This window comes from Toxotes jaculatrix, chromosome 19, assembly GCF_017976425.1.
Source record: "Toxotes jaculatrix isolate fToxJac2 chromosome 19, fToxJac2.pri, whole genome shotgun sequence".
NCBI classification, from domain to species: domain Eukaryota; kingdom Metazoa; phylum Chordata; class Actinopteri; family Toxotidae; genus Toxotes; species Toxotes jaculatrix.
Genome location: NC_054412.1, coordinates 5,156,520 through 5,174,584, shown reverse-complemented (window position 1 = coordinate 5,174,584; position 18,065 = coordinate 5,156,520). Strand labels below are relative to the sequence as shown.

The window sequence follows — 18,065 nt, the reverse complement described above, 5'->3', positions numbered from 1 at the left end:
CGTTATCTTTCATGTTCTCTGTTGGTGGTATGATAGACTGGTCTGCGAGGGAAGAAGGAATCTTAATGAGGAAGGCTGTTTTTGAAGCTCAGTCTCTGACCCCGGATCAATTACAGAATACCCTTTACATCACAGCATCAAACGAGGTGACACTGCAACAGCCGACTATTACTTTCGGTCTGGGATATATTAAGATGTCAAGTAGTGAAGTCAGACGTGGGGCGACCACCTATCGGATACATGACCGTGGTAACCCAGAGAGGGAGAGTGGTGGAATTCCTGGCTCTGTTGCCCCTGGAAGCAGAGGAATGAAAAGAATGGGCCCCATTCACAAAGTTCCACTCAAGCGGCGCTCCTACACTAATAGAGATTGACATGAAGAAAGGCGACAAGTTGTTTTCACATACACTGGTTCTTTTGTCCCCTTTACTAAGGGGCGTAATGCAGACAGTGTGCTCTGAAAATAGACAGAATTTGATGCGCTTGTTTTTCATAAGTGGAGAGCATTGTGTCTTGATTGGAGTATGTGTGCAATTAGTGTTTTTTTTTTTTGTACATTGTCATTGTGAGGATAAACTGGCAGGGTTATCTGCTCAGCTGAGGGAGTGGCATAAGTTTTAGAACAGACAAGACGAGAACAGCAACTGATGATGTTCTGACCAATTGCTGTTTCACAGGAAAGATCTTTTTTTCTCAGCCTTCACATCCTGTCAAAGATGGTGGGACATTTTGATCAAATTGGACACTTGCCCTGTGCATGCTGAAGTTAAAGTTGACATTTTGATCTCATGATGACACTAGTTATCATCAGATTGAAAAAAAAAAACCCTAAAATGTCAACCCCACGAAAAAATCAGGGGTTCACAAAACCCATTAGGTCTAGGGATTCTTACTTATTAAAATTGATCACATTAATCATGTTGAAACCATAGCCTTGAACAAGATACACACTTTAGGAAATGAATGAATGATTGGTTTGAGGTGTCATGTTATTGTTACAGCTATGGATGTTAAAGTCTTACTAGTGCATGAGTTGGAGTCTGTAGTCTGGGGCCCTATGGCTCAGACCTACTTGGTTCGAAACTAGTTAGAGCTAGACAAAGTTAGTAGTTAGTAGTTAGTAGTTAGTAGTTAGAGCTAGACAAATAAAATCACTTCATCACAAACCCGCCTTAAATTTCCGTCCGCCAAGTTGAATGCCAGTTGCTGAATCATATATAGTAAAGACTAGACTAAAGAAGGGTAAATCATCAATTATTTACCTTGTGTATATTTTATGGGTGTAGCTTCAACCGTATACCAAAAGCAAAATAAAGAAGCAGGCTTTTCCTCTGTTCTTGTATTTTCATCATCTCTCTGGTTCCTCCTCACTTACAGTCTGGCAGTGGATGACAAAAAATCTGCTACAAACGCTTTTTATTTGTTTTCTTGTTCACCAAATGTAGCTGAACATGTTTTCCTACGCAGCTAATGCAGTGTAATAGAACTAAAAGGTTGTGAAGAAGTTATTCTCCCCATTTTCAGTTTTTCCTCACCTAAAGGGACCCAGATGGGTCTGTCCCATGGGGATTTATTTTGGTTATCATTGTGCGTGCTCCATCCAAACTCCAATTATCAATCTGAGATATGTACTACTCTTGAAGAGACTTGTATGCTAAAGAAAATGCATTGCTAGAGATGAATATGTAGTATACATATATATATATCGTTCTCGGTCTCTGCATGTGGTAAAAAGGCAGGTGGTTTCTCAGAGGATTCACATCCGGGCTGCCTGTCAAAAGCCTCTCTGCAGTGTGATCCTCGCAATCCCAGCATCCCTTTGTGGAGTACAGGAACTTACAGAGAACTCTTTCAAGATGTGTTTGAAAAGGCAGAGGCACAGACAGAATTCAAGTTCAAAATACCTCCCATTTGGCACTGTATGCACACACACACACACACACCTCCCCATGAAGAGAACTGGAGCGGTGTGACTCACGCTGGTGTGAAAACACAGTGGAGAGGTGGGAGGATGACATCACAGCACCCTTGGTGTTGGACCCCGTTCAAGCACGCACATAGGGGCACGTACTCACACACACACACACACTCACACAGGTATACATGTATTTATATTTATACATATATATCTAAATACATACACTCCACCTCCTACACCGCCTCTCAGTCACACCAACCGCCCCCGCCACACGTGCACCCCAAACATACTCTGAACATTTCCTTACCAGAAATAACAGTGGTTGTCCTGAAGAGACATTGGAGTTGTTATGTTTTTGAATTCCAACTTCATATGAGAAGACGTGGGAAGAGGCAAGCCAGTGGTTGGCCAGGATACGGACACGCTCTGACAGGATTTGGGGGCTGGGGGTTGAAAAAATGAGATATTAGAAAGGAAAAGGTATCCAACTTGAATGCTCTGAAGCTCCACCAATCTCTTGTATGTCTGTGTATATGTATGTGTGCCTGCATTCAGTATATGTTCACCCCCCCCCCCCCCACCCTTGCCTGGGCCCAGCTCCAACTTCAGTGATGATAGCACAAGTAGAAAAGAAGTGTGATTAATTTTCAAACAGAAATCCCCCCATACGTACTGCATTCACATGCGAGAACACTCACATGCTCAGTGTTTCTAACACGATTGAAAGGAAGAAGGCAGGATTAAAGCTTGATCTGTGAGACAAGTTGCTGATGCAGTGATTCACCAACAAAAACACATTTCACCATGCTTCCGACAAAGCGCTGTGTCTTATTTGGCAGTGTTTAAAAATAGTTATCCAGACTGACAAATACTCACTTGAGTCACGCAACCAATGGTTGCATCAATACAACAAACTCAAATCAAGTCCATTTAGTGGCTGTTCTGGAACTTTGAATTATATGAATGACATTTTGTCTTTTCCAAAGCAGAAAATGTTTACATTTCAATTTTTTCTAAGCACTTTAAATCTGCATTAACAGATTTTTTTTGGCCACTTGGGGCTGTAAAAACAATATTTATATTATCACCCTTTTACATTGTTATAGTAAACATATAGAAATCAGTTGCTTATTTACACAACCAGCAAATACAAAGCAACATTAGCATTACTTTGGAGTTGTGTTTCTATGGAACAGTGGAGAACAGCGGAGCTCATTGACCTAATAAAACTTCACTATGCAACATTTATTATTCATACTTTGAATAATACCATCAATCCACTCTTCTCATCTCAAATTCCCCATCATCGCTTAATTACACTCTCTTTTCACTTTGAACTGACACAAATAACTGAATATGAACTGTCAAATGACACTAAAGCATGGATAACAATAACTAAGTCAGGCAGGTTTTCTCTGTTGCTGTTGTTTTTTTTTTTTTTTTTTGGAGGGCGATGTTTCTGCAGCAGACTCCCCCGTCCCACTCAGCCTGGTTTTTAGATATTGTTAAAGAGGATAGATGGGGGTGGTTCTCAAGAACACAGGTAGCTTTAAAAAGCACAGTGCAACCACAGGTGGCTTGAGAAGATGGAGGACAAAATGATTCAATGTTAGATCTGGCGGTACAAGAAACCTTCCACCTACACTGCTACATCTGAATGTGTGATTTAGAGTCTATTTTCTCCTCTGATTTTCTGGCTCGCTGTGACCATACAGCTACAGCTCCATTTGGAATGGAGGCACTGGTGAGGATGCTAGGAAGTGCAGAGTGGAGGGAGGTGTCTGGGTCTGGCTTGGCAGGGTGCTGGAGCAGTTAATTAAAGTTGCCGGGCAGGTATTTCAGGATTAGGAGTGGGTGTTTGGAGAGGGCCTCTGGTGGCCTTAGCATGAAGCTGTCATCTCATGGGTAATATTGGCTGTGAGCACTTGATTGTGCTGATTGTGCCTCTAAATGTAGGCTACTATGCAGCCGTCTCAATAGGATTAATTTGATGTGGATCACTTGTTTGTCACAACTGGGAACTGATAATTTTGACAATAACACATCTGATTCATTATGTGTTAAGATGTCATCTTGCTGGCCAGTAAATCATAGGATACACATTCAACTAACCATTACCCTCCTGTGAATTGGACAAGTGTGTGATTATTTATCAAGTTTTGTTTTCTTGTCCAAAAACAAACAGTGTTATTTGGACATTGCAGGGTTATTCGTTTTTCATAATCAAGAGAAAAAGACCTGTAATTACTTACAAACCCTCAAAAGATTGTGATAACTGACAAATTGATTTGTCAAATCATGATGAATAGAAATCAATCGCAATCAGCCGAGCAATAGAAAACAGTAATGAATTCAACAAAACAACCTTATAAGGGCAAAAGAAATAGTTCCACTGTGATCTTCAAAGCTGCACTAATCAACATTTTCATATAAACAAATATCAGCTACCTCTGCTGTCACCCTCAGGTCCACAGGGCCTTGTTTTTTTGGCCCCTTCAGCATATTGCTTGACCTATAACTTTCATCCGTGATGTCTCCAGCAACAAAGAACACCCAGAGATGTGTCCAACACCAGCCACCAAACAAAATTAGCAAGCTGCTAATGACTGCTTGCTGCAGTGCAAATGTAAATTCATGAGATGTAGACAATGTACTTAATTGTGCTAAAGTAACCTCAGCAGTCTTGAAAAACAATAATCATTAGTCTTCCTGAGCCAGAATTCCACAATTGTAGCCTGATACTCGAGGCTTTGTGATCAAAATGCATTTATATTCACAATAAAACAACCTTTCACAGGCATCACTCATTTTCCTGTCTAGGTGTTGCCAGGTCACCGGTTCACCTCCATGTTGACAGAACTGTACAGATCTAAGCATGTACGGGGTAAAGGTCAAGGGAATTCAACTCCATCTCTGATGTGAACACAAATGAACTCTGCTCACTGTATTCTGTACCTGTCCTGATCTGAGAGCTGCTCCATCTTTCTCTTTCCTTCCCACATTCCCACGCACAGATACAGTTATATCACCCCACCTCCCAAACATTCACTCATTTACACTCACATACACTGACACACACACACACATATACACACACACACCATATGGCTGAATGTCAGACAGCTTCAAGACCTGGAGTAGTGTGGTAGGGGATTGTGTTGCAGAAAATGATGATGAGGAAGATGATGGCCTCTGCTCACAACAGCAACATTGAATCCCCTCCTTGTGTACATGTATATGAGTGTATATGGGTGATGTGTGTGGGTGCTATGTGTCAGCGTGCAAGCTGAATTGTTATGCTGTACGTGTGTCACTCAGTCTTGTGATACTGAGCTGTCATATCTGTCAACCAGACAACAGTTCCACATGCATATTCATCATTATGCTAATTTCACCCAAAGAGTTTTAATGAGTTCACAACATTAACAACTCAGATGAGGTGATGAACAACAGCTTTGCAGCTTTTTTTTTTCTTCTAATTCTCACAGAGAAAACCCCATCACTGTCTGCTAATGACAAATTTACATTACTATAATTCTTCTGTGTATACTAAATGAATTTGTGTGGCATCCTACTGTATTAAAACTGTCAGGCTTCAAAGGGGTTTAGGAATAATGTGCATTAGGCTATTCAAAATATTCAGGTTATGTTTAATTAAAGTGACCACCAGATGGCAAATACATTTATATGATGCAACTGGTGGTTTGGTGGTCTACTGTTGTAAACATTTTGTATGCAACACTATAAATGACTAATGGTTTTCTCACCATGACACACTTTAAGTGCCTCACACTCTGCGGTAAAGGCAGGCTCCGAGGAGTAGAACAAGAAAATGGGGTGAATCTGTCATCTAGTGGTCAAACTGAGAATTGACAAAAAAGCAGCAGAGCAATGTTTCACATCATTATCATTGTCATTATCACTAATTGTATGTGTCTTTTCCCATTATTTTATTTTCTACCTCTATATCTATTAATTTATTACATTGAAAAAATCTAATGTGTTGTCATCCTTTTCTAATTTTCCTGTTTGTAAGTTAAGAAGATGAATGCAAATTTTGATCCACGCAGGATAAATACGATTGTGTTCCTGCCTCATGTCGAGGGATTCCTCGGTCTCAGCGTAACCAAGAAGACACCCTGACACTGAGTCATATATCTGCAAGTATTTACTCATAAACATCTGACATCTTTTCTCCAGGAATAACATGTTGCATTTTACATGATGCATGTAATATATTTCCACAAATACAATTAAAGAAGTCTGAAAGAAAGGGAAAAAAAAGTTCTTGCAAACAACACAGATACATTGTGTATCCAGAACGTCATTCAGTACAACACACTGCCATTTCACACAGTGCACACATAAACCGTTGTTTTGAGTAGCATTTAGTTCTAAGTTGCAAAAGAAAAAGCCAAAGTTTGTCCGATAATGGTCATTCTGTGTAAGTCTCCAACAGGCAACTCTGGTCAAATGCTATACTTGTAATTACGGCCAGATGATTATTAACTTCACTGAAGTTGCGATAAAAGAAAGGAAAGAAGAGTGAATCGCATGCAGAACTCTCACTTTATCCCTTGTTAAATCTGAGGGGAAAAAAGAAATGGCATCTCCACTGAACTCTGTACAAAACAAGTGAGGACAGAATGACCAAAACATTGTTATATTCACAGAGGGAATATTTCAGACCATGTAGAATATCGGTGTGGACTCTTTTTTATACAGCCCTCTAATGGTAATACATGAAATTAATGATACATCCTCATGTTTTTATCAATCTACAGTGCTGTGAAAAACCTGATATGTACAATGCAGTGGTGGGCAGTTGTCAAACCATCCAGCCTTCGGATATTTTCTGCTATAAACAAAGACTATAAAAGGAAACATCTTCAGTTTTGCTACAGGGAAATGTAATCATTATGCTCCCTCTTAGCGCCTCAGACAGGTACAGGTGACCACTTCGATGAAAGATATTACAAGCTGCAAAACTTCCTGTGTAACAAGAAAATCTTAAAGCAAAAATAATAAAATGGCTGCATATATTAAGAATCCTTTCACTCCATTAAAGGTAGCCAGTGCAAGAGTAACTATGACCAAAATCAGACACATAAGAGAAGAAGAAAGTGTAGAAGTATAACATAACACTGAGCAACTCTCTGGTGTGTGAGCTGTTTCTGTAATGCATGTAGCACTCTCTTGTGGTGATTTCTTACACTGCAGCTGATGCATTCAATGGTAGAAAGGCTATGGGATGCCCGAGTGCTGATACTCACATAAAGGAAAACACTGAAGGGGTGGAGGAAGGCCAAATGTCATCAATCATATTGTTGATTTGCAAGGCATATCAAAGACAGCGCTTTGAAAAAAAACAAAAACAAAAACACAACATTGTGAAAAATTTCAAGTCAGCACTGATCAGTTCCAAGTCCTCTACATCCGCTCTGTTGTACAAATTCTGTCAAGAAAAGATGGTGAAATAATTAATTAATTTGAATTTAGTCTTTTCAACTTTATGTCAGTTTCTGAATTTGTAGTGGACAGGGGTGCATTTGGTCACAACAGAGACACACTGAATTGCGCAGGAACTAGTGCTTTAGACGATGAACATTCTGTCCCACTGAGGGAAACCTTGACATTTGGACCTTCCGCTGGTTAATTCACCACATGCTTGGCACTTTGTGGCAAAATGTTTCCACCTTTGTTCTTGACACTGCTCTCAAATGGCTCGTTTTTTTTTGTTGTTGTTGTTGTTGTTGTTTTTTTGGCATTACTCCGTGAAACAGAGGGACATAGCTGGTTTCAAAATCGTAGCTAGGTGTGCCTCTTTGTTTCAGCCTAACACAAAAGAAAGACACATTTTTCCAAGAGCGTGCAAAGTGTGTGGCGATGACATGTGTCCAACTAAAATTCATGCTATCACTTTAACACCAGCAGCCTTTGCGTTGGTCGCCCGCCGTGCTGTCACAGAGTCCCTCCTCTTCCTCCAGAGCAGCAAGATTAAGCTCATCATTAATGGACATACGGAGGAGATCCAGGTCCTTTTTATTGGCTGCCAGCACCTGTTCAGCCAGTCGTGTGAAAGTCTTGGGGGGGTGGGGGGGGGCAGCGATGGGATAAGAACGAGACAAGAGATAAGCTGCACTGTCATTTATCAAGTAATTTCCTCCCATTAAATAATTATAACTCCATGCATTACGCTGAGCTTGTTACTGATCTTGTTACTTTTAAACAGTGACTTTCCAGATCACCTCACCTCTGTTATATTATGGTTGGTGAAGGCACTTGTCTCAAAGAAGTCCATTCCATAAGCCTGAGCCAGCTGCAAGACAGGTAACAGTGACAACTGTTTGACAACTTTCTCTTTCAGTCTTTTTGACTGACAAGTTATTTCCTTTTACACGGGTATAACTGTCTGCTGGCGGTGCGTTCAAGTTCTGCTTTTAATGAAGGCACCAGGCAGTAAAGCATGAATATACAAACATATGGTGAAATGCTGTAGTTATACCAACAGAACCAGTAACACAGAACCAGTGACTGACCCACCTTGACACCTTGCTCCGTGGCCACCTGCCTTTTGTCCACCTCATCGGACTTGTTCCCTACGAGGATCTTCTGGACCTTGTCAGGAGCGTACTGCGGGGGATTGTCATGTGAATATGAAGGTATATTTACAGATAAGCAGGAGGAATGGAAAACAAAATTAAAGACACAGGAAGAGAGAGAGACCTTTCAAATGTCAAGAGAATGTAGACGGGAGAAAACACAGGAGAGACAGCGCTCAGGAAATGAGACCTAAATTGAAAATAAGTGGGAAGCATGCCAGGATCAATAGTGTATATATTCAGATAAACCCACAGAGGAAATTAGGTCCATAATGACTAAATTAATAGAATCAAATCATCTGGGAAATGGCAAAGGAAAGCAGGGCAGATGAGACTGAAAGCCAATGGAGAAAAAAATGACTGCAGGAGGAAAAAATGTTCTTCTTCTAATATTTATGACTACAAAAATATGATGACAGGTATTTGAAAACAAAAAATTGAACATAATAAACTCAGAATAGCTGTCAGGTCAAAGCATTTGGTTTTTATCACACCACATCAGACATCTGTTCTTTGTCAACTTGGAGCATCTGAACAGTAAGTACTTTCGTCAGTTTTGCCCTTTCTACAATTTGGGGGGGGGGGGGGGGGGGGGGGGGGGGGGGGATGAATGTTGATTTTCCACTGCACCTGATTTATCTCATTTTTAAATCCCCAGATCTCCGTGACTCACCTCGTCCACGTCACTGGCCCACTTCATGATGTGCTGGAAGGATCGCTCACTCGTGATATCATACACCAGGAAGATTCCCTGAGACAGAGATGGTCCCAGATTTAAAAAACAAATGATAGCCAGTGTAGTTTAAATCACTTCAGAGAGTTGTGTTCTGGCAGCCTCTACAAGTAATGCACTGTTCAATTCAATTTCATCCAGTTTAACCTCTTTAACAGCCCAAAGCAAACTGCAGATAGAGCTATCCCAGTGTGGCAGAGGTTGTATGTGGCCAGTCGCAACATCCTGGAGGAGAGTAAAGGGATGTGCTGTCTTTTTCATAGATACAGTACATTTATAATAACACTGGTGTAAGACCAAATCCTTTTACAATACCGATGTTTTAAAGCTTCTAGCTATAGCAACTTTGATACATGACATCTCCAAATGGTTCATCTGAGTAGCTGAAGTAATGCCATGCATTTGGCACGAGCTAATCTCGGTGCTGTAACAAATTTAATTTCAGAAATAAATTAGATTTAAATTTGTGATGCTACTCTGTAGTAAGAATATTGCATTAACGTGTGGCAAATCACTTGCAGCGACAGTGTAAATGGAGGAGACTTAAGGTCAACTACCTGTGCTCGTCTGTAGTACTGCTTAGTGATGGTCTGGTACCTTTCCTGGCCCGCGGTGTCCCTGGACAGACAACAAACATGTAGCAATGAGATTATACTGAGATTATTATATGACAACACGCAGGGCTGAAGCCAGGATTTTAGAAATACTGAGGTCATGAGTCGACATGCCCTGCCATCAGACAAATGTTCAGCCACAGCCCTGAACATAACCAGTCCCACAATTACACGCTATGATAGTTACAGCACATTTACACATAAATAACATCTTCTCTGCCATCTGACATTTTGTTGATATCAAGTACAAGGCCATCCAACATTGTGCTTCTTTCCAATATCTTACCATATCTGTGTCCTTACTTTGATACCATCTATTACTAGTGTCTTCATTTTGAAGTCGACTCCTGTAAGAGAGAGAAGATATGAAAAGAAGACAGGAAATAAAACACTGCATTCACAGAGGAGCTCTGGATTTGTCTGATATGTCTCCAAACCTGTGAGAGCTCAGGCCAAATGTTCTGAATGTTCTCAGGGATGCGTGCACTTTCCACCCAATAAGTGACTGAAATCGATTAGCCCAGCTTGTCTCTTTACAGACAAAGGTGCATCATTATCTGCTGCAGCTTTGTAACATCACAGAGGGCATTAACACAATGAGAGCCACATCATCCCTGTGTAATCGGCCTGTTAGAAGAGCGGGCTAATGATCCAGTGAGCGGAGTCCTCGTTTAGTTCTTTGCATCGATCACATGGGAGGTGAAATAAGAGAGAAGGGCAAAGGCAAAGCTCAGAGATGCATAACACCACAGAGGAAAGAAGCAAGAAGTCGCTCACGCTTGAGTGATGGCTGATCTGTTTCAGATGACTCAGTGTGATATTGTTCACAGACAGAAAGTCACAGGCAGGGCCAATTCTTTTTATTTCTATGAAGACTCACACTGTGCTCATTTTTGAAGGCCGGAACTGAAGTGGATCCTCTTGAGAAGTTGCTGATAGGGTTTTTTTTTTATGCTTTTATAACCAAAACTATATCCAAGTATTGATTATTTCCCCCAGAGAAATATATTTTGTCACAATGGAAAAAAGATCACAGGGCAGCTTATGTCTCTATACAGGGTACAACATAGTACCACCACTACGGTTCAGGATTTTAGAAATACTGAACTTGTGAATCCAAATTCCCCCAGAACAACTGCGCTTCCCTAAGAAATATCTCACTATCTAAATAACTTTAACTATATTTTTGATAAATGTTGTGCCAACATCAAAATATAATCAAAAACACCTACATAATAGTTTCAGATTTTTAACCTTTAACTCGGCCTGCACTACTTTCTTTTTTTTTCCTGATCTCTTTTCTCACACTAATGCGTTTGAGTCAATAAAAAACAAACGCACAAGCTTCTATAGACCACACTAATCCCTGAGAAATCGATTAACAGTTCATCCCAATTAACCTGAGACTCAGAACCTATGTGTGTCACAGCCGGCATCACGCTCAGAAAAAGAGCCACTGAGTCCAATCGATTCACACAGATTCAGAAAACCGCTGTTTGTGGTTTTTATGGCTGCACTTCTGCAAGGTTTGTATTCCAAAAGACAGACACGAGGAAACAGCTGACAGATGTGCTATAGCTGGCCTGGCTGATTTTTACATTTTGTGTGTTTGCTAAGAACAATGAGTCAAGCAAAGACTTGTGCTCAGTGACTTGTCAGTGCGAGGCTTCATTTAAGTTGTGAGGAAGCCTTTGCCTTTGACTAGAGAGCATTCAGACCAAGACTAAGTGAAAGGTCAGCATAACAATCAGTAGCTTGCTTTGCCTGAGGCTCGAGAAGAGAGAAGAGACTAATGAAAAAGAAGCTGTCTTCCACCATCATCGTCCAGCTGCATTAGCACTGTATTAAGCTCCAGCCAGAATTCGTCCATGCAAACAGCAAGGGTTTAAATATGAAACGCAGATACAGACTTATGGATTCTCCAGTTGTACGGTTGGTGTCCAAAGTAATGGGGTGGATGAAATCTGAAAACTTGAATATGAATCCAGATGACTACACGGGCAAGTCATAACAGAAAACAAGAGAAAATCAGCAGCAGGTCGCTAAAACAGTTAAATCTGGCAAAAACTAAATAAAGCTTCAGCCCACACTGTCTGCCTCCAGCTGGTAAACAAATCAGTTTTATGGGCATCCATCTGATTGCTTTGTGTCGTGTTACTACCGAGCAAAATGAGATCATTTTATCGATGCAAACCATAGTACAGACAATGAATGACCTGAGACACAATGGGCTGAAGTTGGTGTGAAGGTTCAGAAAATGTACGTCTGTCTCAGAGGTTTGACATCCAGATTGTTCTTGGTGTTTCCATCACTACAGCGGACGTCCCCTTCCTGAACGAGTGTGGAATAGAGTTAACTGAATTGAACTTAATGTATTCTTCTGCATAGCAAACCTTACAGCTTGCACTAATGAGGTCCTTTGCCTTTGCCAAGTTTAAAAAAAAAAAAAAAAACATCTTGGGGAAAAAAAAAGCCATTCTACAACTTCTCCTCTTCCCTTCGGGGAGGAACTGCGACAATGGGGACAGGAACAGTGTGCACAATACGAGAGACAGCAGTTAATTTAACATGGCAGCATTTCACAACCAGCACTGTGAAAGCCATGTAAAAACTAATGGGTACACACCCAAAATGGACTTGACTAATTAACGGGATGACTGCGTTTGACTATGCAAGACGGATTAGGCTGTGACATGTGTCAGTGTGCTGTAGGTAGTGGTGACAGACTCACTAATGGATGGTCGGATGGATGCTCTGGCGCTGACACAAATTCACTGGAGAATGGGTCTGTCATCCATGACTATCATTACTAGCTGAGAACAGCTAGCAGCTGTCAACAGCTGCTGTCTTAGGGCCACAGCAGGACAGATTATAGATCACTGTCATCAATTAGTACTGAACAATTAAGCTTTCTAATAAGCTACCACATGAAATTAAACGTGTATAATAACTCAGGGATGAAGCAAAGATAAGATCTTTTTTGACTGTCCACCATGAGTATGACATTCTTACTGTATAGGAGTTGATGGAGTAATCTTTAAAGTGTTATGTTAACTTTGAACTTTAACCTTTAGGCCACCTATGAGTGCCCCCGTAAAGCAGTTTGTGACATAACTCACAGGCTAACGAACAAACAGGATCATAGCTTTACCCACGTTAGCAGAGCTATAACATCACACCTTCTATGTTCCTAGAAAGACACGGGGAAAAAAAAAAAAAGTCAAGATTATGACAACAACATTCATTTCCTTGATAACCTCTTTACAACAGGACGGTCGCCTGTGGTGGCTGTGAACCACGCCAGGCCCTTTAGACTAACGAGCTCATCAAACAGCAGTGGGCTGAGTGTATGACCAGGCCATGACCATAATACCACTGGGATCACCACCAGGAGGACAGCTGCTTATTGAGCTATGATACAGAGCAGGGCCGCGCTCATACTTTACAGGTATTTTGACAGCCAGTGGCCTCTGAGGAGTTCGGTGACATGACGGCCGAGGTAACAGTGAAGAAGATTAAACTCAGCAGTGTGACTGAATGCCGTTACTAAATCATCTCTACAGCTGGTCGTTGCCAGAGAAGTGTGCACTCACAGGAACCGGATGAAAATCTCACAGAGTGAACAGAGACACCTGTTAAAATAGGATACTTGGGTGAACAAGGGCGTATTAATAGTTCAGGTGAGATCAGAATTTCTGCTGCTCCAAGTTCATTTTTTATTGTTTGAGCTTTTATTTTATAGTGACCTATAACCAGGGAATAAAGCCATATCCTCTTTTGATCCAATTGACAGGTGTGCTGTTTATTGTTATGCTATTTCTGAGTGTCTCATTTACTGTCAGAATCAAAGACAAAAACCTTGGCTTGAGTTTGAATTCAGGTTTTGCTCTCTGTGGTTTTGACTCTCTCTCTTCTGTGAAAGAGTTTTCTGGACGTGTGAATACAAACCCGGACTGTCTTTCCCCTTTCACCTGTCAAACGATGCAGAGAAAATCTTGTTAAACATGAACCCACATAAGCATTAAAATCTCAAAACAAGTTACAGCAAATGACTCCGGAAACACCGGTCACGCCTGTCCATCTGTCTCAACCCCATCCAGCACTTTCTAAAAACACAGACTACGAGCCAGACTTTATCACCAAAACATTGGTGCCTGACTTCACTAAAGTTGTTGTGACTGAATGGGAGCAAATCCCTGCAGCCAGGGTCCAAATTTTTATTTTTTTTCCTAGAAGGATGGAGGCCGTTACAGCAGCATTAATGCCCATCCTTTTGGAATTAGATGTTCTACGATCAAATGATGTTTGGGCGTCAACATACAGTATCGGCATCTATTCATCTCACTGTGTGGTGGGAGCTCTCAGTGTTTGAGTTCTTTGCTGTTATTCTTTTGCATAACCGCACGAGACACTAAATAAAACATTCACCAGATTTTTATCCTCAAATATTTATACGCAAAAACCTGAATGGATTTGTTGAACACAACCCTCCATGGAGGAGAGGTCCCAGCAGTTTTTGAGACAATTAAGAGCAAAGAGTGAGAGAGTGGACTGTAACAGGAACCGGTGAATAATGGAGCTACCCATGAGGGGGACGCGGGAGAGAATTTATATCCCTCTGTCACTGTGAAGGTTGGGAAATTATTTATTGATCCACCGCAGGAGAGCACTGATGGTGGTCACTCTTGATCTCTTTCTCTCTCTCTCTCTCTCTGAACTTTGTTGGGCTTATTTAGTCAGAGGAGAGGTTTGAATTATTGTAGGCCCATGAAAGACCTCCCAGCACGGCTTATAGATACAGCCTGCTGCCCACGACTATTCAGCCCAGTATAAATATCTGGTCAGCACTGCCTGATTTCTTAGTATCCAGCTGTGGCTGTGAAGACTTAATACGCAACAACAAAAGCACAAAAAGATCACTACCGTCATCTTTTTTTCATCTTGCACTGAAAGACTGAACGTTTCTTCTAAGATGCATCAAGAAAGGCTTGCCCTATACAGTATAAGCCTGACTCTACAGGGTGGAAGTTTCCTGTTGAGCGCTATAGGTGCAGGTTTAAAATAGCATGCTGTAGTCTCTGTAAGCATGTGAGCGTATATCACAACAGGCTGGAGCAGGTGAAACAACAGAAGCATTTAAGGTTCAAGGCGATGAGGCTTGTGTAATGAACAGAAGAGTGTAAAACTCGAGTTTGAGCCTCACGCTGCGGCTGTTTGCCGGAGCCCACTGAGCACTCAAAAATCACAAAGGCTTTCATTTTGCTTCCATGTAAACACGTCAGTGGCTGAAAATAATGTTAAACTGAATAATTAATAGATCGCCACTGATCCCCAGTTTCATGATTCATTGTGGACGCCATATTCTCTGTCCTGTCAGTACAAAGTCAGTTATCCGTCACGACCAGGAGGAACCATGTCCTGGCTTTTACTTCACCCTCTATCCATAACGATTTCTGAAGTTTGTCAGAAAACAGATTCTATCTCAAAAAAATACATCTGCTAATTGAACACTCTCACACTCACACAAGTGAGAAAGACAAGTACAGAACATGTACCACAGTTAACCCCCAGAACCCTTATTTTGTTCACTCATGTTTAGTCTATAGTATCAATATAATTATTTTCTTTTTTTTGAAAAAGCAACATGAGCCAACAATGTGATACCTGGGGAAACCCAGCATCCAGTTCGGCAGGCAACCTGCCTGATGCAAAAACAAAGCCCATTCCCATATGTGAAAGTCAGTGCCAAGAGCTGATAGTTATTAAACTCATATGCATGGCTGCCAAGTGTTGGATCGCCCCCCCCCCCCCCCCCCCCTCTCCCGGGGGTTTCCTCAACCGATGCAATCACGTTGATTTGATAGTTAACACTCTGTTAATTCCACGTGAATTCACGCGTCCAATTAAATCAAGACATCGCCTCTTTAAACTCCAGATCAGATCTTATTTGTGGAGTGTAGACTGAAAATTCAATGGCCAGAGAGAGAGAGAGAGAGAGAGAGAGAGAGAGAGAGAGAGATGCGCATATGACATCAATAGAAAACGCTGAAAGACCATTGAAATGAACGGGAGTGCTAATTAACACAAGTGCAGAATAAAATTGAGGAAATAACTCCTGCTGCGAGCGCAGAGTCTTACCGATGGTGGAGATGTGAGACGGGTGAAATTCGTTGTCCGTGAATCTGCATAACAAACATGTTTTCCCAACCCCAGAATCTCCGAGAAGCAGGAGTCGGAAGAGAACATCGTACTGTTTAGCCATAGTGTTTGATGTAGTGTTGAATTAAAAAAATTAAAATAAAAGCCCCTGTCAGCTAACTCAGCGATGGATGACCGATCCCTCCCCACCTGCATCCCATGTCTGCTCAGATGGTCAACATAAGGCTCTGGCTTTGCTTCTTTTTGTTCACTGATGCTGGGTCGGCGGGTAACAAAACAGGGATGCTCCAGCTTCCCAGGTAGCCTCCGGCTTCCAGTGGGTGCGGTGAACCGCTGTCAAGTGGATGTCAACGAGGAAAGGAGACTTCCGGCGGTGGTTTCCAGCATAAAAGCCCAAGCTACTTGGAACGTGGATTTCTGTGATAGAATCACCCAACACATTCACCACACGCACAAGGCACCCAGGCCACCACCCCTGCGACGCGGTTTCCTTTATTTCATCTGGGCAGGGCTTCACCACACGCACAAGGCACAAGGGAGGGCAGGGACGCCCCCCACACTCTCCCAAGCCCAGCCACCACCCTGAGTCACGGTGCTGCTTTTATACATTTTATACACACATAAAACAATTACTACTATACTTTATAGTACAAGTTCTTCAATGTTTCATGTTACGGTAGCTTATCCCCTTGCATCAATCTGCACTCACCGTGTGGGATTAGCAAAACTATCCAAACCACACTGACGTGTTGATAAAGTTGGCTAGACTAGCGGATATAGCTAATAGAGCTAACTAGCTAAAAAGCGATTAGTGTTTGTGCTTGCTTGCTTGCTTGATACTTTAGTAAATTCAGCCAGGTAAAAGAAGTCAACACATAAGTTAGCCAGCTAACGTGAATTTAGAACTGTGGACTTGTAACGTTACTGTAACCGTTAGCTTAACGTTACCTGCGCTGCTGCTGCTGCTGCCAGCTCCTTCCCCGTCTTCAACAGTCGAAGGTCGCTCGGAACACTTAGCTCTTGTTGTGACGGACATGTTCCAGCCTCAGGATGTCTAACGGACCGCGCTGCCAGATGGGAAATGTTCAAACATTGAGGGAAAGTGTACATGAGTCATAACCAACAGCAGAAATGTGTTGTCTCTGCTGTCGCTGCCTGTGCTGGCTGAAAGTGGTGCTGCGTTCAGGGACACAATAAACATTTCTAAAGTACTAATGTAAAATATACTATCAAAGAAGGCACTTCAAGGAAAGCACAATTATTGTACAAAATATGGTAATTGTCATACACCTGGCAACGCTGCTAACAGCTCTCTAAACACACACAGACATATAAACATGTCGAACTGCCTTGTGGGAGATTTTAGTTTTCTGGCGGGCCCATCCATTCATTCATAAATGCGGGATATGCATTCAAACTGTCCTCTCAGGCACGAGGTAAAATGCAGGCTGAGAGTGAGTCCTAACCAGTTTTCCGTGTCTGCAGAGTACTGCTGATGCACCAGTCATTGTTCAACAGGAGCTGGCAGAAGAGCTGATTAAGATCTACCTGCTGTGTAACCCAGATGCATCAGTCAATGAACCTACTGAGCCTGGGATTGTTATTGAGGGCATCACTGTCCTCAGAGGTCTTGGAAATCTTGGCAGAGCCTGCTGCATTTATACAGGGGTTCACCACACCCACCCAGCCAGCTCCCTGGTTCGCGGTTTCATTTATACAGGGGTTCACCACACCCAACCAGCCAGCCCCTGTGCAGAGTTGCTTCAAGGATTCTTATATCTCGATAAAAACCTGTTTTGTCCCAGTAGTTTTGTCACACGTGTACCTACAGCTTATACAAAAAACAAACAGTGCTAAATCAAGGATGGATTATTGGTCAGAGACCTAGACCTTGATGTGAGGTTCACTGTGTAACTGTTTTTGTTTGTTTGTTTCTAGTAATTTCATAACTGCAAATTTGTTTTGGTCTTTTAATCATCTTCATCTAAAATATAAAATGTCAGAAACATTATAAACCTTATACTGTACTCATGTGCTGC

General features: G+C 41.7%; 1 protein-coding gene across 1 annotated transcript; it reads right to left on the bottom strand.

The window, feature by feature from the left end:
* Window positions 1–6,468: 6,468 nt before the first annotated feature.
* rab15 (RAB15, member RAS oncogene family) lies at window positions 6,469–16,279 on the bottom strand. The gene is made up of 7 exons (XM_041064515.1): window positions 16,006–16,279; window positions 10,154–10,214; window positions 9,811–9,871; window positions 9,194–9,271; window positions 8,462–8,551; window positions 8,172–8,237; window positions 6,469–8,001 (listed from the first exon to the last, which is right to left on the bottom strand). The coding sequence occupies exons 1-7, from the start codon at window positions 16,127–16,129 to the stop codon at window positions 7,840–7,842; spliced, it is 642 nt and encodes a 213-aa protein (XP_040920449.1). The 5' UTR covers window positions 16,130–16,279; the 3' UTR covers window positions 6,469–7,839.
* Window positions 16,280–18,065: the final 1,786 nt, after the last annotated feature.

Coding starts and splice junctions, on each gene's coding strand:
- rab15 (XM_041064515.1), bottom strand. CDS start 16,129: ATGGCTAAACAGTACGATGTTCTCTTCCGACTCCTGCTTCTCGGAGAT. Junction 9,872..10,153: donor AAAGTAAGGACACAGATATG/GTAAGATATTGG, acceptor TTGTCTGTCCAG/GGACACCGCGGGCCAGGAAA. Junction 9,272..9,810: donor AGTACTACAGACGAGCACAG/GTAGTTGACCTT, acceptor TCTCTGTCTCAG/GGAATCTTCCTGGTGTATGA.